General features: G+C 54.4%; 1 protein-coding gene across 1 annotated transcript; it reads right to left on the bottom strand.

The window, feature by feature from the left end:
- Positions 1-2,145: 2,145 nt before the first annotated feature.
- Positions 2,146-14,829, bottom strand: NINJ1 (ninjurin 1). Its single transcript, XM_003795038.3, has 4 exons — positions 14,579-14,829; positions 6,240-6,468; positions 4,476-4,639; positions 2,146-2,817 (listed from the first exon to the last, which is right to left on the bottom strand). Exons 1-3 carry the CDS (start codon positions 14,651-14,653, stop codon positions 4,485-4,487), a joined length of 459 nt encoding a protein of 152 aa, XP_003795086.1. The 5' UTR covers positions 14,654-14,829; the 3' UTR covers positions 2,146-2,817; positions 4,476-4,484.
- Between the last annotated feature and the right edge of the window lie 5,640 nt (positions 14,830-20,469).

The raw sequence follows: 20,469 nt of genomic DNA, 5'->3' as shown, positions 1-20,469 counted from the left end.
TGCGGATGACTCTAACCCAATGCACCATTGGGGGCCAGGGAGGGGCGGAATCAGACAGTGGTGCCACCTTGGAGCACTGGGGCATCTCTCTGTGAGCAGTAGCATGTGCTGGGGGCTGAACAGGGACCATCCAGGAATTCAGGTCAGAGCTGGCATAGCAGCTGGTGAGATGAAGCCTGGGAAATGATGGGCAGCGAGGTGTGGGGCAGCAGGCATGGGTGCCTGAGTGGGGGGAGGCCACTAGGGGACAGGGGCTAAGGGAGGTCAAGACAGACACACTCACCTGGGAACTGGTATCCCCCTGAGGCATTGAAATGCCTTGTCAAAAGATCAGCCCTGGCAATCAGGCCCCAGATATAGGGTTGGGGAACCACACACTGTCCTCAAGGACCCTGGAATCCAGCCTGGTTCACCCCTCTGGCTCAATCTGGGTAAACTTCCTCTCCTGGCCAAAGGAGGAACTAAGCCAGTGTTGGGCAACATCCGGCTGCTGGCCCATGAGACTATGTACACAGATGGTGTCCCCTCTTCCCTGGGTGCTGGCCAGTCCACAGGCAGGCTGCAGGCCATACCAGGGACCCAGTGCTGGACAATATGCACGTGACTGGCCCTAGCTGGCCGCCCCTCACAGCCTTGTGGCCAAGGCCACATCACCTCCTTTTGCAAGTATGTTTTGCACCCAACTGTACATCTTTACATCTTCCTTTTTTTGAGACAGAGTCTTACTCTGTTGTCCTCAGTAGAGTGCCATGGCTTCATAGCTGACAGCAACCTCAAACTCCTGGGCTCAAACAATCCTGTTGCCTCATGCTCCTAAGTACTGGTGACTATAGGCACCTGCCACTACACCTGGCTAATTTTTCCATTTTAGTAGAGACAGGGTCTTGCTCTTGGCTCAGGCTGGTCTCAGAACTCTTGAGCTCAAGCAATCCACCTGCCTCAGCCTCCCAGAGTGCTCAGATTACAGGTATGAGCCACCGCACCTGGCCCACATCTTCCTTTTTCAACTTAATACCTCTTGGAACTCATTCCACATATCAACTACTTCCTAAAACTCTCTTTATGGGACAAACACAAAAGTGGAGAGAAAGTGCCATGAGTTCCAGTTTCTATAGCTACCCACGCTTTCTCATCTATTTCCCCTACTGATTTCCCCTACAGTACTTTAAAATAAAGCCCAGGATTAGACCATTTCACCTTGCTTATCAGTTATTTTCAGAACAAGTTTGCAAAACTGACCTCTCAGGGGGTTACTCATCCTTAAGGATTTGGGAGCTGGAACCATCCCAGGCTCATGGGGACTCAGCTGGGAGAGGGGGCAAGAAGAAAAGTGGGGGGGAAGTGGAGGCCTTGGGAGCTCTAGAGTCCTTGCCCCCCCCCCGCCCCTCCCCCCAAGGCTCTGGAAGGCTGCTTGGAGGAGAGAGAAGCCAGCAGGAGACACCAGGTATTTCACCTGAAAGGAGGGGTCACACAGACAGACAATGCAGGAAGAATGATGGGGCAGGCTGGCCCCAAGTCCACCTCAGGTCACCAGGTACCCAGTATCCAGGGAGATGAGAGGGTGAGGTTGGGAGATGCAATGAGAACAGGGTGGGTGGCAGGGGTCTGGGGAAAGACAGAGGACCAGGGAGAAAAGAGGGAGGAGTCAAGATACTAGAAGGCTGGGTTTTCACAGGCAAGTAGTTCCCAAAAGTCCAGGACCTGGTCCCAGCTCCCCTCCTCCTATGGAGAATGTTCCCCACTGACCACAGGCATCAACCACACCCCACTGCAGGGGAAGACTTGGAACGGAGGTGAGACAGGGGCCCAGAACCTCAATAGGACAACACAGAGGGTCAGGAAACAGTAACAGTGCTGGAAATTTATGAGGGGCAGAAAAAATACTGCTGCACACATGGCCCCTGACAGATCAAGGGTCACCAAGGGCCACAGACATCTGGGACCTCAGACTCCGGCCTCTGTAACTCCAAATCTCACTCCAAGGAATATCAGGAGCCAGAGAGCTCCCCAAACCTGAGATTCCGGAGAAGGCCTCCCTGGCTGGAACCGCGTGCTCCTGGTGCCCCCATGGGGAGGAACTTTGGGGGGAGCGGAGGTTGCAGCAGGGTCCAGAAGGGGAGGGGACAGGATGATGCAGGCAGCCCAACAAGGAGGAACATGAGCTTTATTGGTCATTTATGATTAGAAAAAGGGGTGCTCAGACCCCCATGGAGGGAGCTGGGGCTCTGCCCAGTCACTGCTGGTGGAAGGTGTGCGCAGTATCCGCGGCTCACATGGGCCTGATTCCTTGATGGCCCCTGAGCCCAGGTACTGATGCCAGAACCAGCAGCCACCACTAGGGTCAAAGGGCTGTACTGGTTTCCAGTGTCCCAGGGTTGGGAAGACAGAGGCAGAGGCCACCAGGGCAGGCCTGTGGGAGGTGGGGACACTGGCACACCATCAGAGAAAGGAGCCTCTTCTGGTCCTTCTGAATGTCCTGAGATAGAGGCCAGCCCTAGGCCCTGGTCTAGCCCATCCATGGACAAGACCCTTCCCTAGGCACAGGTCTCTGCAACTGTCCAGTTCTGACCTTCTGGGTCTCGTGGCCAGCTCCTACATGCCAGGAAGGAGCTGCCTCCTGGTAAGAGCAGTCGAGAGACTGAGTGGCCCCCCACACGGCAGTTGGCTGTGATCAGATCAGCAGCTGGTCAAGGGACATGGTCCAGCTGAGGCTGGCCTTGGCTCTGGAGGTTTCAGGGAGTGCCACACACAGGGAGAACCCTGGGTGGCTCCCAGGGTCTGGGTGGCCGGGCTGCAGGGCAGGCACAATCCAGGGTCCTGGAAAGAAGACAGAGGAGAGGCTCTGAGCCTATCACAGTGGTGCACTAGTGGCATTTGGACACTTAGACCCAGGAAGGAGAAGGACCTGACTCTGACACAGGAGAGACATCAAAATTCCCCAAACTTTGTTTCTCCTCTGGAAATAGGATGAAGAGAGCATCCCTTGGTCACTACTAGAAGTAGATTCAAAGCCTGGCACAGTACTGGGGACCAGCCAGCCACCCATGACCTCTGGCTCCTCCAGTGGCCTTGAACTCAGAGTAGTGGCCTTGGACTCAGAGCCTATAAGGACAGCCTGAGGGGCTCACTAGGTCCCTAAATGGCCCACAGCCCCTCCACCCTCTTCCTAGTAGGCAGACAACCCATGCTTGGGGCACATCAAGGACTGCATTCAAGACAAATGGCAGGTGACTGATAAATGGCCCAGCCATCACACTGAGTAAGAAAGCAGGCTGGTAGACAAGGGGGGCAAATTCCACAGCCAGTGCACCTGGGCCAGAATGTCCCATTTGGGAATGACTGTAGGCGTGGGATCCTGGGAAGCCATGGGAGGGTGCCCGAGTAGGTACCAGACACTCCCAATTCAGCTGCCTGGCCCAAGGGCCAGCTGCAATGTCCCACCTCATCATTCATTATGGCCACTTTGGAAAATTTTATGTCCTCCTGGCACACAGGTGCTCTGCCCCGACTCTGCCATGAGGCATCACTGGTGGAGAGATGGCCACCAGTCAGGAACATCCACCCCTCCCTTGGCAGCTCATGTTCACCTCTGGACAAAACTGAAGAGAGACCACTAGCCCCAAAGCTGTGTGGACTATGGTGTACAACCCTAGCCTGAAGCCATGCTAGGCCTCCTGTGGGTCCTGCTCACCCCCTCTGAGCAGGGACCCAGGAAGTGGCTGAGCATGGTATGGGAAGTGCTTCCTACAATACAGGGCCTTGTCCTATATTACAGTCTCAGTCTGTGTCCTATAATCAGGGTCCATCCTGCAGCGGGTAGGTGATGCAGACTATGAGAGGCCCAGTAAAGGACAAACTTGAAGTGTCATAAGGGCTCTGAGTGACAAGATCCTGAATTCAGATTTATTAAGAAAAACCAGAAATCATATTTTTAAGCCAGCTCTCGAGATGTTTGAATGGTGGCTCTAAAAATATTTGTCAAAACACTATGACCGGCTCGGCGCCTGTAGCTCAACCGGCTAGGGCGCCAGCCACGTACACCTGGGGTGGCGGGTTCGAATCCCCAGCCTGGACCCGCCAAACAACAATGACGGCTGCAACCAAAAGATGGCCGGGCGTTGTGGCGGGCGCCTGTGGTCCCAGCTGCTTGGGAGGCGGAGGCAGGAGACTCGCTTGAGCCCAGGAGTTGGAGGTTGCTGTGAGCTGTAATGCCACGGCACTCTGCCCAGGGGGACAGCTTGAGGCTCTGTCTCAAAAAAAAAAAAAAAAAAAAAAACACTATGACCACAGGACAGTGAGTGCCAGGAGCGGGGCTGGCCTGAAGGCAGTAGCGGTGTATAGACCATGTGGGTGTGGATGAGACTGGCCAGCTGGAGATTCACCACACCCTGAGAGCCTCTGACAGCAGAGGCTCTGCAGTCCCAGGGCTGCAGTAGTGGGTAGCAGTGTGCCTTGCACTCCCTCTTTCAGCTCACCTGGGTGCCCTACTGTTGGGGTGCCACATCCATGATGGGTTTCTGGACCCCAAAGGCTGTGATGAAGATGTTAACCACCACGATGATGAATACCAGGCCTGTGGCGAGGTTGTTGAGGAAGTCCAGCTTGGCATGCTTGGCTGGGTTGTTAAGGTCGTACTTGACTGTGGGGGAGAGGAGAGTGGACAATGTTGAGAGCAGCCCAGACATAGTGCCCAGCCTGAGGATGGTGGAAGGGGACCCCACCCCAGGGACTGTGCATCCAGCTGTGCTGAGTGGACATTATAGGTCCCTCTGCCACATTTATGATGAGTTTTATCTCCCAGAGAAAAATACATCTGTTGTTGTTTTTTTTTTTTTTTGAGACAGTCTCACTCACTATGTCACCCTTGGTAGAGTGCCATGGCATAACAGCTCACAGCAACCTCAAACTCTTGGGCTTAAGCGATTCTCTTTCTTCAGCCTCCCAAGTAGTTGGGACTACAGGCACCTGCCACATTGCTTGGCTATTTTTTTGTTGTAGTTGTCATTGTTGTTTAGCAGGCCCTAGCTGGGTTTGAACCTGCCAGACCTGGTGTATGTGGCCAGCGCCCTAACCACTGAGCATGGGTGCCTAGCTGAAAAATACATCTGTTGACAACAAGGCCTCAGGCCTGGACAGCTCTGCTGTCTGTGACCTACCTTCTGTAGCCCCCACACATTCTCCATAAGGAACTGAAGCTAAGGCAGTCCAAGTGCCTGAGGTCACAGAGCTAAGGAAACTGCTTCTACCAACCCAAGGCCAGGTTTGGTTTCTAAGGCAAATTTGCTGAGCCACTCATGTGCCTTAATTGTCACAATTGATCCATGTAACTACCTAAGGCTCTATTTCTATGCCCATTTTACAGGGGGGGAAACTGAGCCCTTAGGAGGTTCTAACCCAAGGTCACCTTGCCAGAAGGCAGAGCAGAAAGCACTCAGACCTTGCTGCTCCTGACGAGGATCCCCATCTGGGCAGGGAGCTGGGGGCCCACTGGGGGCCCTGGCAGGTAAAGCGTTGCCTCCCAGGGAAGACCCAGGGAGCCCAGCCCCACCTTCCCACCAGCATGTAGTCCCTCTTACTGCTTGTCTACTAGAGACAACTGGTCTGAGGTAGAGGTGACATATTTAGATCTTTAGTTTAGGGGAAGAATATAATGTCAGAGGCTACAGCCAGCACTCTGGGTTTTCGCACAAAAATGGCAGGGCCACCATGGCTAGCCACTCTGCCCAGAAAGACAGTGATTGGGGCTCACGGTCTCCTCCCACACCTCCTTGGCCCAGTATCCCTTCCCACACCTCCTGGACACCCAGGGTCCCGTCCCATACCTGTCAAGCCTAGGGTCTCTTTGGCACACCTTCTGTGCAACTTGGCTGCTCCTTTCATCACTGGATAATTGTCACTAGAGACAGCCATAAGCCAATTATAGGGACACTGAGAGCAGACGGCCAGCCTTTCCTAGGCTGTGAGGACTGGCACAGCTGAGGCCATCTGGTGGTATGGATCTTGGAGGGTCCAGTAAAGCAGTTGCTCCAACCCCAAGAGGCACAGGACCTGATGCCCACTCTACTCTGTGCTCTTCTCAAGTACAGGGTGGGGAAGGGGCCATTTCCTAGACTGCACACCCATGAGAAAGGCAGGGGACCCAGAAGGTCCTTGAAAGCTGAGTGTACAAGGTGGTGAGCACCCATCCCAAGGTGTGTGAGCAAATGGCAGTGGCTGGCCTCCCCTACCTAGGCACCTACCGAGGAAGATGAGCAGCACACCCACGCCAATCTGCAGCGCAAGGGAGATGGAGATGAGGACCACCAGGGGCACATAGAAGGCGAAGCTGGGGCCCTGCTCCACAACAGCCTTCAGCTGGGATGCGTTGGCCATCAGCAGTGCGATGTCCAGCATGCTCTCGGCTGCACTCTTCTTGTTGGCATAATGGTTGACGTTGATGGGCCGGTGCCTCAAGCCCCAGCGGGATGGCTGCAGGGAGGGGGACGGTCAGCAGGGGCAAGTGGGGGTGGGGTGGGAGATGTGTCCCTGCAGGGCCTCTGCCCCGGCAAGTGCTTAGAGGGAACTGCTTAGTACTCTAACAACAGGCCTTGAACACGTGCTCGACCTTTATAAAAACTTCCCTAGAAATAAAGTCCTGGAGAGAAAGGAAACAAAACAGCAACCTCAGCACACACACTCTGGTTTTTGACTGGAAAATGCCTGCCGCCAGATCCCTGTCCTCCTGCTGTGGGTGATGCTGATCCTCCCTGCCTGCCCACGCCTGCCTGTGCCCCTGGCCTCTCCTCCCATCAGGATCTGGGCTCCGTGTCAGTGCCAGGAAGGGAAGTGACGAGTAGGCGGATGGATCCGTGCAGGCTGGCCCAGGCATGAAACAAGCCTTTTCCCGGCCAGGCCTGAGGGCCAAGACTGCCCCTGCTACCTCCCAACCTCTAAACTTTGGGGCCTGACAGGCCACTCAGTCCCCCAGGCCTCAGCATGGGCCCTGAGGAAAGTCTGGCCACCTCACCTGGCCACTCTAAGCAGCAAAGCATTTGCTGAGGTGGAGTACCCAGAGCCCTTCCCCACACATACACTCCAGGCATTCAATAAATGTCTCTGAATATTATGCACTGTTGAGTTTAGCTTTCTCCTTAATTTTCATAGTAACATAGGGATACAAGTTTTGATCTCCTTTTCTGGGCCCAGGCATCACCCAATGACTTCCCTCTGCTCTGGGTTAGGGGCTTGAACATGAGGTGTCCTCTTCAGTTCCCTCATAGCCCCAGTGCCCTTTCCTGTTGTCTCATGTGCTAAGACCCCACCCAGAGGCCACCACCTCCAGAAAGCCTCCCAGTTCTTCACCTCTCCGGCTGTCCTGTTTCATTCTACAACGACTCTAAGGGCCCACCTTCCTCTTTCTTTCAAGTCAGAGGCCATCACCATAGAGCTGCCCGTGCTGGGCCCCTCTCCACCCACCCAGAACAAACCCACCACTTCCTTGGCCTTGGTCCTTTGTCCATAGGTATCCCAAGTCATCAGGCTCTGGCCCACAGCCTCCTAGGATAGGTCACCTTACTAGAGGCAGCTATGAGAACACACTGCTGGTGGCTGGCCTCTTGGGGCCTGCTCTGGAAGATCCTGTTTCCAGGCTCATGAAATATGCAGGACAGGAGACTAGGGTACTACAGGGCCAGGCAAGGAGAGGCAGACATGGACACCTGTGCCTCAACTTTCTGTAGGCTAGAAGTACCCACAGTGAAATATACACAAGGCAGCTGACACAGAACTAATATAGGAAGGGAGCCTTGCTTTTGTAATGTGTATATTTAAGTTAAATGTCTTCTAAAGTTACATGCCCAAGAGGAAGGGAGGATGAGTGGTGGTGGACATAGGTGGGCTGTGCTGCCTGCACCTGGGCCCACATTTCAACAACCTGAGTTCAATGTCAGCTGCTCTCTGAGTTAGAAAGTTTATTTCGGTCAAAATTCTAGACACCATTTTGCACAGGAGAAGCTACCTCCACCCAGGGCCAGCGGCCAGCCCTGGTCCCCATAGCCTTGGTGGTGCTATGGGGTCATTCCACAGATACTCCAAAGCTCCCCTTGGTCTCTGCTTTTGCCTCTTCCACACCAAGCTCCTCCAGGTCCCAATATCCCCAAGGCATGGCCACTCACTCCCTCTGAGGCTGCTGAGGGGCTAGGCACAGAGGGCCCATGTTTAAAGGCCTGTGCCCAGCACTGAGGTTTGTCTCTAGCTCTGCTCTTGCAAAGATGCCTGAGTGGCCATGGTCCACCACGTGTGTGTTCTGTTAGGTGCATGCAGGGCATCCTGGAGGCTCCCCACAGGAGGTATGTACTCTTAAGTTTCATAAACCTAAAATGTCAAAATGCCTTCCCTAGAGGCCACCCTACTGTTCATCTGGGTCCTTATCCCAAGACCTGTTTTTAAGAGAAGAAAGCCAAGTACAGACCCTGTGAGGACTTTCTACCTTCTGGGAGAATGTGTACATATGTATGCATGTGTATATATAGATATGTGTGGACATAAACATATATCCCCACACATAAACACACACACATATACATGCATGCACATGCGAACACATATGTACACAATATACACGTGTATATAATACAGCAATACACTACAAATACATAAACATGTGTACAACACAGATACATACACATATACACACAACACGTGCACATCCACATCACACATATAAGTTATACTCATCTGCATACAACACAACACATATATAACAAATGCACATACACATATGAACTACATGCACACATACATAAACATACTCACATACCCAGGTGAACTGTGTTGACCTCTGGGGAGGAGGAAAAACTCCCTTTTATTCTGAGCTCTTTGGAACTGTATAAATATTTCACAGCTATACAGTCAGTCGTAAGGAACATTCAGAGACAGGAATGAGCACCATCAGTGGCAAAGCCTTACCTCTCCCAAACCTCAGCCCTTAGCACTCCAGCCTGTGCCCCTGCTGTCTTCATACCCATTTAAAGTGGGTAAACTGAGGCTCAGTGAGGAAGGCTCCTTATCCAAAGCCACATAGCAAGTGAGGACTGGGCTGGGATTTGAACCTAGGCTCCAGGGCTCTGAAGCCCTGGCAGCTGACACCATTGTACCCTTAGGAGTTAGGACCACCCTATGGGGACTGAGCCCTTACAGGCTCACTGCCTCAGGCTCCAGCTGTGTGACAACAGGACAGCTGGCCCTGCTCTGTGCCCCAATCTCCCGTATGTGCCATGGGGCTGTGCAGCAGACACCCAGGATGGCCTCAGAGTCCCCAGATGGCCAGCACAGGCCCTGGTCCATGCCCCTCTCCTGGTTAAAGGGTGCTGCAACCCATCAGCCATCTGCTTCCTGTTCAATCTGCATGATAAGGAGCTCCAGCCCAGGCTGTGGGCCAAGGGGATGGGAAGGTTTCTCCCAGGTCAAGCCTTGGCTTACCAAAGCTCTGACTGAGGCCTTGACAACATGTGTCCTCTCAGCTGGCCTCAGTCTTTCCAACTGTATATCTGGGGCCACACTCTGGGAAATTCTGCCATGCACAAAGTGGGAAGGTAAGTTACTCTCCCATTTGATAGACCAGGAGACTGAGACTCAGAGGGTGTTTGCCCAGGGCCACGTTGAGGGAGGGACAGGAATTTGAACCCAGGATTATGTGTTCCAAAGCTTAGGGCTAGAACATAATAGTTGGCATCCAGCCTGGGCAATGGGACTACTGCGGTTGTGTGGGCTGACAGGAAGCTTCACATAGGTGGGCAGGGACTGCAGGGCTGATGTGCTTCTTATCTGTAACCTTACTGCTCTGGGTTTTGGAGCCAGGCAGGGCACAGGTGAGCCCCATGGAGGGCAAAACCAACCCCTCAGCCCTGGGCAGTTTCTGCTGCTTTGGAATGGGTCTGAGAGTGGCTGGAGGCCCATCCCCCACAGGTTAGAGAGCCCCATGGGCCTGACTAGATGCTAGCAACTACACCAGTACCCTCTGCCAAGACCTGTGCCCAAGGCCTGGGCAGTTCAGGGAATAAATACACTGGTTAATGTGTTCCTAGGGGACTGCCTCAAAACCTCCACAGAACCAGGGGCTGGAGCAAGGCCAGGGATTTTTCCTCTAAAAGGAGGCTTGGTGAGGGGCAGAGGCTCTGTGGGGAGGCTCCTGGCTGGTTCCCATGCTACCTTTTGTAGACGTCAGCCTCGCCCTCAGAGGCTGCACCTGTGGGGGCCAGACCACATGGTCCCAGGGCCTCTCCCCTGAGTGTCTTCAGCTTGGGCAGCAGAGGGGCTGGCACAGCAGAATTTGAACCAGAACTGCTGCATTCATGTTACACTGGACACAATGTAAATGGGTTCTCTGGCCCACCCAGGGCTTGGATGGGAGGAGATGGGCGGGGTGGGGTGGGGTGGTGGCCGTGGCCAATAGCTAGAGCCCACAAATATGGTGAAGTGCATCGGTCCCTCTTCTGAGGACCTGCAAAGAGTGCAGAGCAGTGATAGCACCTCCCCTGTCACCACTGATCCTGCCATACCACTGACAGGCAGAGTGACCATTCTTTGCCTCAGTTCCTCATCTATAAAACAGGCAGACAGGGATATGGAGGGAGTTGAATGGGGCACAAAGCAGGGAGTGGCAAGGCAGGGATGCTCCTCCTCCTTGGTACCTGGCTGTCTTGAAAGACTCCACCTCTCCAATGAACTCCACCAACTCATAATTAGCTACACGTGCACAAAATAACATTAACAAGGAAAAGAAAGGGCAGCCCCGGGGCACAAGTCGTCCTGAGCTAGTAGGGCCCAGGGCAGCCATCAGGGCTAAGTTGTCTGGCTGCTCAGGGGTTCTTCCCCTCAAGCTCAGTAGATACCAGCTGACTGTGGGGAGACCTGAGAATTGAGGACCCCACTTCCCTCCCACCATGTGTTAGGACCTACCTGGGGTTTCAAGCATCCCTCATCTGACCCACCAGTGTGGGAGCATAAACAGCTGGGCCCAGCCCCCAGATGCCACAAAGACAGGGTGGGGCTGGTTTTGGAGCCTAGACATCTTAGGCCCATGCCTGCAGTGTCCCCCACCCAGCTGGCCCAGGAAGCAGCCTCTGAAGAGGGTCTCCCAGCTCCATGTCTGGCAGGAAACTCCAGCAAGACACAGGAAGTACCAGGGGGCGGCTCCCCATGGCAGCTGGGCTAGGGGCTGGGCCAGGCAGGGCCTACTTTCTTCAGACTCAGCACTGGTCAGGAGTATCCCTGAAGCCACGTTAGGGTCAGCTTTTAGAACTTGACCCAGAACCTATCAGCCTCGGGAACTGCCAGGAAAGCAGAAGTGAAGAAAAGAGGAAAATTCCCCCTGAGCAGCTAAGGTCATTCAAGGCTGTCCATACAGGGCACAACTAGCTCCCAAGGACTAGGCCTCTTGGGCTAATGTGGCCCCAGGAATCTTCACCTTTCAGTGATGTGAAGGGGAGGGGGGCAAGGCTGGCACCAGAGGGCTTGTTCCAGCCATATCCTGGCCATCTCCTTGCAACTGATCACCTCACTGCTTCAAGATACCCTGGGGCATGACACAATTAGGGGCCATTTCCACATTAAAATTGTTTACAATTCCTTCTGCTTCCAGCCAAAAGTGGATTGACTTAATCCCTGGGCCCTCATGTGAAGGAATGTGATTGGGTATGGGCAGAGCTTTCCCAGAGAGTCTGGTAAAGGCTAAATGGCTGATGTACATGAGGTGCTCAGCTCAACAGAGCCCAGCAGGGCCCCAAAACTTAGGATGTTTGGCTGGGCATAGTGGGTCATGTCTATAATCCTAGCACTCTGGGAGGCTAAGGCAGATGGATTGCTTGAGCTCAGGAGTTTGAGAGCAGCCTGAGCAAAAGCAAGACCCTGTCTCTAAAAATAGCCAGGCATTGTATCGGACACCTTTAGTCCCAGCCACTCAGGAGGCTGAGGCAAGAGGACTGCTTGAGCCCAAGACGTTGAGCTTGCTGTGATGCTACAGCACTCTAACAAGGGTGACAAAGTGAACCCCTGTCTCCAAAAAAAGAAAGAAAAATTGGGATGGCAATGCCAAGTGCTAGGATCAGATCCGAGCATCTCATGTATATCAGTCATTTAGCTTTTACCATGACTCTCTGGGGGCACTACTATCACGTCCATTTCATAGATGAGAAACTGAAGCAGATGCTGACATCTTATGCCCAAAAAATAGTGAAGCAGGGGTAGGAAGAGGATCAGGGTATTGGGCAGGCCTGGGGTCCCTGGCCTGGGTGAGCAGAGTGGCCCTCAAGAGGTCTCCCCTGCAGGAAACCTGCTGCCTGTGACCAGACACTCCGCAGGAGAAATATGCTCATTATTCTCACAGCAGCTCACAGCCCTTGTACAGGTCTCCAGCCACCAGACCTGCAAGTGGGCCCATCTACCTGGCCTCCTACCCCCCACCTCCTGCCCAGCCCTGCATATTCTCAACAGTCCAGTCTCTGGGCCTTTGTTCCTGCTGTTCCATCTGCCTGGATGTCCTTCACACATCTCAGAGGGCCAGAATCACCCCATGCCTATCCTCCACGGCCTAGTGGCCTAGCACCAATGTCTCCACCTCCACAGGAAGACTTCCTGACCCCTTTGTCCACCCACCGTGGTGGCCTGCCATCCCCTTGGGAATTCCACACTTTTGCCTTGGCTTCTCTCACCTGTCCAGGCTAGTCTGCTCTCCAGTCATAGTTCAGTGTTCAGTGGGGTAGGTCCCAGTGTCTGGTCCCAGAGTCAAGACAGGGATCCCTGAACAAACCCAGCACTATCTCTCCTGGGCCTAAGATGTTCCTAGACCCCCTCAGTGGACACAACCCATCTTGCTGCCTGCACAGGTGAACAGAGACGGTGTTGAGCAGAGGGGATAGCCCTGGCAAAGTCAGTGGTGTGGGACAAGCTGAATCCCTTCATTTCAAACTAGTTTTCAAACCACCTGCCCCTGTTTGTTACTTGATTTGCTCGGAACCAGCCCGAAGGCCAGCAAGGATCACTTGTTCTCCCTTTTTTTTTTTTTTTTTTTTTTGAGACGGAGCCTCAAGCTATCTCCCTGGGTAGAGTGCCATGGCATCACGCTCACAGCAACCTCCACATCCTGGGCTCAAGCGAGTCTCCTGCCTCAGCCTCCCAAGTAGCTGGGACTACAGGCGCCCATCACAACGCCCGGCCATTTTTTGGTTGCAGCCATCATTGTTGTTTGGCGGGTCCGGGCTGGGGATTCGAACCCGCCACCTTAAGTGTATGTGGCTGGCGCCTTAGCCGCTTGAGCCACAGGCGCCGAGCCTGTTCTCCCTTTTTAAGACCAAGTATAGAAGGCCCAGAGACTTGCACCTCCCCCAGGACACAGCCAGAGGTTCCTGCCCCTGCCCATTGCTCCAAAGTGGTCACACACTGGGGTAGGGCTGGGTCCCTGGGGGTTCACATACTGGTCAAATTCTATGGTGTGATGGCCCCTTTCAGTCCTTACTTTCCTCTAAACCAGAGACAAATTATCTCTGAAACCTCAGGGCCCCCTCTCCCTGCACTTCCTGGGGGCCCTCCTCCCTGAACATGGCCTGTTCCCATAACATTGGCCTGTTTATCAGCACCTGGGCAGCGTGTCTTTGCCCCAGTCTAGTCCACACCATTGAGAAGCCTGGAAAAACCCAGCAGGCTGCTGTTCTCTGCCCCCATCCCCAGGGTCAGAAAATGAAAGAATGTCCAAAGTCAACAAGTCATCAGAGGGCCATGCTAGGACTTTGCAGCAAACACAAGACACTCAATAAGTGATGGATGAAGAAGTCTGGGGCACAGGACCCTGGCCAGGACCCTACAGTAGCAGGGGCTGTAAGTTGAGGGGGAGGGAAGGTTGAGGGTACACCAGGTCTATTGTGTGTGTGGGGTCAGCGACCACTGCCAGAGACTGTCCCACTCCCACAGCCCTCTAGGCCCAGCAGGGCAAACTCTGAACAGGCCCCCAGAGCCTGTGGGCAGACACCTTGAAAGCTGTGTGTGATGTCTCTTGCTTCTCAAGCCAGGTGAGTGGAGCAGGGACTGCAACAGGCCCCAAGTTCCCCCATCAGGGCACGCATAAGATTGTGTGGGCACCGTAGGGTGATGTAACTGTCTGCCCGCTGCTGGCCTGAAGCCGGAGGCTGCGACTCCTTCTCCACCCACCCGGGAGCTCAACGCGTGGTGGAGGAGGTGGTACCCTGCGGCTGAAGTTAGAAGGGTGGAGCGGAAGGTAGCGGGAGGCCGGGTTGGGGGGGGGGTCTTGGACCGCAGAAGGAGCGCAGTACGCCAACCGCCAAGGGGCCGGACAGCAGGGCGCCTGCTCGCCCCACGCCCGCGCGCCCACTCACCAGCCCGGGTAGCCCGAGTCCCCGAAGCCACCTCTCTGGCCCTCGACGGGGCGGGAGGGAACAGGCCCGGGCTTGACGTGTCCCACTACCCCGCAGTGCGGACGCGGCGCCTATGGGGCGCTGTGCCCACAGGTGCCCGGGGGAGCCGCGGGCATGGGGCCCAAAGAGGGCGGTGCTGGCCAAGGTCACACAGCGGTGGGGAGTTTTCTTACCGAGGCGTCTGGGGAAGCAGGCGAGCCTGGCCGCAGGTCGCCGTTGAGCTCGTACTCCTCGGGCCCTGAATCCATGGTGCGGCCGCCCGGGCCACCTGGTTCTGGGCCTGAGCGCGCCCGGGCGTCTGCCGCCGGACCCCTGGCTGCGCGCCCGGCCCCGGCCCGCCCCCAGGCCCGCCTCCAAGCCCGCACAGCTGCGAACAGCCACCCGCAGACTCCGCCTCCACCCGGGGCGGGGCCCAGGCCTTGGAGCCCAGAAGCCTGTAGCGCTCTGGCCTTAGACCATCGGCCCACCGGCTTGAGAAGCTCCTGCGAGGCTCCTCCAGGGAGAAAGGGCTAGGTGCGCTCCAGCCCTGCATGATCGTGGACAAGGCAACCTACTTCACCCACTCCCGCCGAGCCAACGTTGTAGCTTACACTCTTTTATTCTATAAAGCGTGGCCAAGAACCAACCCTTCCCTGGCCACTTGGCAAACTCCCTGAAGGCCAGAGGGCGTTGCCGCTGCTGCGGTGTTTGGGGTTTTTCCTAGGCAGGGTTCACTTCGGGGACCGCCGATGTCTCCAGCACTGCGTCCGCCCTGCACATAGTAACCGAGTAAGTCCTGCCTCCCCTGACTCTTGGCCACGTTGGCACGTGACTCTCCACTGCCTCAGTGTGGGCTTTCCTGCCTGGGAGATGGGGGTTGTGAGAGCCCCCAGCACGGGCTGCTGGAGGGGTAGGAGGGAGGCACACATCATCAGCGTGAGTCTTCTGGCCCTCCTTGGTGTCACCCTCCCCCTGACGCGTCCTAGCAGCCTCTGGGTCCGAGGGAGGGAGGCAGGACCTCCTTACCCTGAGGCAGCACCCTGTGGTGCTAGCTGTTAGAATCCTGAAGAGCATGTGAATCTTCCAGCCCTTGATTCAGTGGCCCCTACTTTCCCAGGATGGGCCTCTCCCCAATATGGGAAGCCAGGTAGGATGCAGAGGTGATTATCTTCCCCAGGAGGGTATGGTCATGCTTCAGGAGCCTGGGGTGAAGGCTGGGCCACTGTGTTCTCCCATTCAGGGTCTGAGAGTGACCCCCACCTCACTCTTATATCCCGTTGCTTTTTACCTGCCCACCTTTGCCTGGTGGCACTCCAGACTCTGCATTATTTCATGTATCTGCTGATGCCTTCACTAAGTAGCCAGGCTTTGTGGCCGGCGCCTGTGGTCCCAGCTACTTGGGAGGCAGAGACAGGAGACTCACTTGAACCCAGGAGTTGGAGGTTGCTGTGAGCTGTGATGCCACAGCACTCTACCCAGGGTGCATAGCTTGGGGCTCTGTCTCAAAAAAAAAAAAAAAGAACTGTTTGATCCTCCCAAGCTTCCTGGGGAGGTCAGCCTGCTGGGATTCTGCATCCCAGAGCTGTTACTCAGTAGCTATGTTGTGGCTTAACCTCTCTGTGCATCTGCTTTTCTGTGCTGTTAGCATAAGGCTGGAGTTTGGTCAAGGCCATGTGAACATGATCTTTTTTCCCCTCCCATAAAGAAACAAGAGCAGAGATGTTAAGCAGTGGTGTCCAAGCTCCTTAAGGTAGCCTGAGTCCCAGCCTAGCCTGGAGCTAGAGGCTACTGTATGTCAGGACTTGTTCCAGGTGCCGGGGGGGGGGGCTGGAACAGGCAATGAGAGTCTGCCTTTGGGGAGCCAGTGGGGACCAACAGTGAAGCAGGGGCATGGAGCCTAGGTGTGTCACTTCTTGTCTTACTGTCGGCCCTGGGAAGTGGGCATTCTGCCCTCAGCTAAGGGGAGGAAACTGAGGCACAGCTGGGAAAAGCCCAGCCAGACATGCTCAGCCCAGGAGGTCATGCTCAGAACTCCTGAGGAGGTTGTGTTGTCTCCTGACTCACTGGCCATTCCTTCTAGTGGGATCTTCCCAGCCAGCAGGCTGGACAGGTAGCCACCCAATAGGTGTTGGAACTCAGTGCCTGCCTCACTGTGAGGACCTCATGCTCTTCATCTTCCTGTCCTGTGCCTTGCTCCTGCTGGGGGACAGGGTAAGGGTTTGTTTTGTTTTGTTTTCATTTTTGTTTTTTTGAGACTGAGTCTTACTCTTTTGCCTCAGGCTAGAGTGCATAGCATCAGCCTAGCTCACAGCAACCTCAAACTCCTGGGTTCAAGCCATCCTCCTCCTTCAGCCTCCGAAGTAGCTGAGACTAAAGATGTCTGCCACAATACCCCACTAATTTTTTCTGTTTAGTAGAGATGGTCTCATTTTTGCTCAGGCTGGTCTCAGATGTCTGAGCTCAAGTGATCCACCTGGCTTGGCCTCCCAGAGTGGTAGAATTACAGGTCTGAGCCACAGCCTGTGTCTGGCCTACTGGGTGGCCTCTTCCTAGGCCAGTTCAGAGCTCTGATGGCACAGAAAATACAAGTCACCCTAAGGATTCTTCAGAAAAGGGGATCTTCTACTTCTAGGCCCTGTTCCTGACCCCTGAACACATCCATACCACCTGTGGCAGGGGCAAGCTGGGGGCAGTAGGGTGCCCAGAGCCCTGGCCAGATTCCAAGTCTCCACATACCTTCTGAATGATGGGACCTGGTTGCTTGGTCTCTGTTTCTTCATCTGCTCATTCTTCAGTGCTTTGGCCATTTAGAGGAGCTGGGGTCAAGGGCATATAGAGAATAGCTTGGGAGGCCAGGTAAGCTCATCCAACCACAGACCCAAGTCCCACAGTCCCCAGCTAAGACCGTCAGGCCTCCCTTGGGCTGGACTGCCCACCAGGACAGGAGGTAGGGAACGTGTGAGCATAAGCAGGACAGCCGGCACTGCTAAAGGCAGCTCTTCTCAATGGGCTCCCCTCATGAAGGAGGAGCTGTTGTTGACCCACTTCATAGCTGAGAAACTGAAGCTCAGATTGTCACTGCCTCAGCTGCTTCAGAAGACATCTCCAGGGCCAGGTCTGGGCATGGTGGCTTGTTGTGGTGGTGGTTACTGTTATTCTCACATAACCCAGGTCACTACTGGCTCTCGCAATTATTCACAAGCTCCTGGAAATCCAGATTTTTAAATGTTGGCATCATCCACACAAAACAACCCTTGCCCCTCCCTGTATGGTACAAACTCCTGACCTGGGGGGTAAGTGCTGATTCATGAGGCCCCTCCTGGAGGGGAGCAGAGAGGGGATACCACAGAGAAAGCACTTTACAATCAGAAAGGGACCTGAGAGCTTCAGGGGAGCCCAGGGACCCAGGGAGGATTAGGGAGGGGAGGTAGGGACTGAGGATGATAGGATGAGAAGGTTTGGTGGGTGACAGGCCCCATCCTGTCATGTTCTCTCCTTTGGGCCATGTGGCAGCTTTGTGTTGTGAGGCTCATTAGTACCATCTTCTGAGAGGAAGCCAAGAAGTTTGTGGCATAAAATTGGGAATCTCCTCTCTCAGCTTCAGTGTCCTCAGCTGTGAATAGGGGGTGGAGTTGCACTCTTCTTGGGGCTCCTGGGAAGAGATCGGGTGTCAAGGCTTAGGCTGAGCAGGGCCTTGTCTTCCTGCTGCCCTTGTCTTCAGGCGAGGGATTTCCCAGTGTCTGCTGTGTCATCCTCATTTGCCTGGGAAACGTCTGTTTTCCCTGCTGTGCTCAGGGCTGTTGATCAGACTGTTCTTTGTTGGAGCTGATCCAAGACAGTCTTAAAGGGACAATGCCTGCTCTGGTCCCCTCACCATCCACCTGCTTTCAAGTTTTCCTGGAGACATTGAGTGCATGAGCCTTCCCAGGCCAGTTCAAAGCACTGACCCTGAGCTGAGGGAGGTGTCCTCAGGAGAGACACAGAGGGTGGCAGGGAGGGATGGACTGGCAGGGATGAAACAGCTCTGTCGGCTGTGCTTCAGGAGAGACATCGTGTGTGTCATGCACACACGCACTGTCTGTTTGCATGGGGGCACCAGGCCTAACAGCTGGTGTCTCAGGCTGCTTCCCTGGCACCCAGGGAAGTTCAGTGAGTCCCTCTCCCCCTCATAGGAATCTAGTTGATTCTTCTGGGGCTAGTGTATGTTAAGTTCAAATTTACCCCATCCGATGAGCTGTGTGGCTTAGGACACAGCTGTAGAATTGGGATGCAAGTTGGAATGCAAATTGGGATGCATGTAAGAGCCACAGAGGTCTCATCTGAGCCCATTCCTCATGGCCCATTCCTCATCTCCGGTGAGTGGCTCCATCTTACTGACCAAGAATGGGGTCCCAGCAGGGCAGAGGACTGGCAAGGACTTATTACCTGGAGCAGGTCCTGAGGATGCAAACTGAAGGCCTGGGCCTTTCTGCCTTATCCACGCTGTGCCAGGAGTAGGGACTACGCCTGACCTGAGCACCCCCACTACCGTGGGAAGCACACATGTGTCACTCATGTTCTGAGAACATGCACTGAAAGCATCAAGCTGTTAAATATCAGCGGGTGAAATGGATCCTATTTTCATAAACAGGGAGCCTTTGAAAGCAGCTAAAGCCTGGTCACCATCTCTGAGGGTCTTGGAGGCAGAGATGTAATTGCCATTTCACAGAGGGAGAAAGCAAGGCAACCCAGCTGCAAAAGCCAGGTGGCTCTAAATGGCACCTAGCCATCCTGCCAGTACATGCCAGTACCAGGGAGAATGTGAGGAGGAGGGGGCTGGCAGTTGATCGGGGCAATGGGAACTCACTGTAAGCCAGTGGTATTGCCACCTTTGGGGGCCCTTACCTGGCATCAGGATGGGCCCAGGATTTTGCATTTCTTTCCTTCTTTTTTTTTTTTTTGAGACAGAGTCTCACTTTGTCAGCCTCAGTAGAGTGCTATAGCATCACAGCTCACAGCAACCTCAAATTCTTGGGCTCAAGAGATTCTCTTGCCTCAGCCTCCCAAGTAGCTGGGACTACAGGTACCAGTGGCTATTTTTAGAGATGGGGTCTCACTCTGGCTCAGGCTTGTCTCGAACTCCTGAGTTCAGGCAATCCACCTACCTTGGCCTCCCAGAGTGCTAAGATTCCAAGCATGAGCCACCGTGCCCCCACCTAGGATTTGCATTTCTACTAGATATCTCTGAGGCTACAGCTCCCCTGAGGTCAGTGCACAAAGCCAGAAAGTGGGGAGGCAGGCCAGATGGAGTGGACACCCTATTTCTGGGATGATGGGGGAAGGAAAGCCAGGCCTGTGAGGAGATGCCATGCCATTATCTCCATGCTAAAAACAGGACAGCAGAGGTTCTAAGAGCTGAGGAACTCGCCTACGTCACCAGGTAGGGCTCAGTGGGAGTGGATAGCACAGGGGGTCAGGATGATAATGGGCCAGGTGATATGTGGCTAGCGCTGTGCAAGCATGTGATCATCTTACACTGTCTCCTCCAGGCTGCATGGTGAGGCATGGATGGTTTTAGAAAGCTACTGAATACCAGAAACAAAGTAGATGTCCACCACAAGGAAGTGGCTAAGTGAACTGCCATCTGCATTCTGGAATATTAGGCAGCTGCTAACAGAGCAAGCAAGAGCAGGCCAGCTGTGGATAGAGACAGGGAGGAGCAGAAAGCCAGCCCCAGCTTCCTCTGTTGACCCCCTGGTCTGTCCCTTTCCCTTTGTACATCCATTTCTCCTAAAGGGGCTCCTGAGGGCCAGGCTGGGCAGATACCACTTTGCAGTTACTGCAATCTATGTCCAACAAAACCCTTGTCCCCAGATAATAGAGTAAAGTTGCTGTGAAAGTAGTTTTTTCTTTCTTCATCAGTCACAGACTGCTTACATCCAGCTCCACCAGTGACTTCCCAGAATCAGAGTTGCATTTACCAAACTTCCTTACAGCCAGCCATACCCTTGTAACTACATTCTGGCAATGAAAGGGGTGTTCCATCAGGGAAGGAACCTTAAAAGAAGGGGTGTGCCATTTTTCTTTTTTCTTTTTTTTTTTTTTT

The sequence above is a fragment of the Otolemur garnettii genome, unplaced genomic scaffold (genome assembly GCF_000181295.1).
Source record: "Otolemur garnettii isolate 467f Iridium unplaced genomic scaffold, OtoGar3 scaffold00088, whole genome shotgun sequence".
NCBI lineage: Eukaryota > Metazoa > Chordata > Mammalia > Primates > Galagidae > Otolemur > Otolemur garnettii.
Note: the sequence above shows the minus strand (reverse complement) of the source record. Positions and strands in the feature narration are given on the sequence as shown.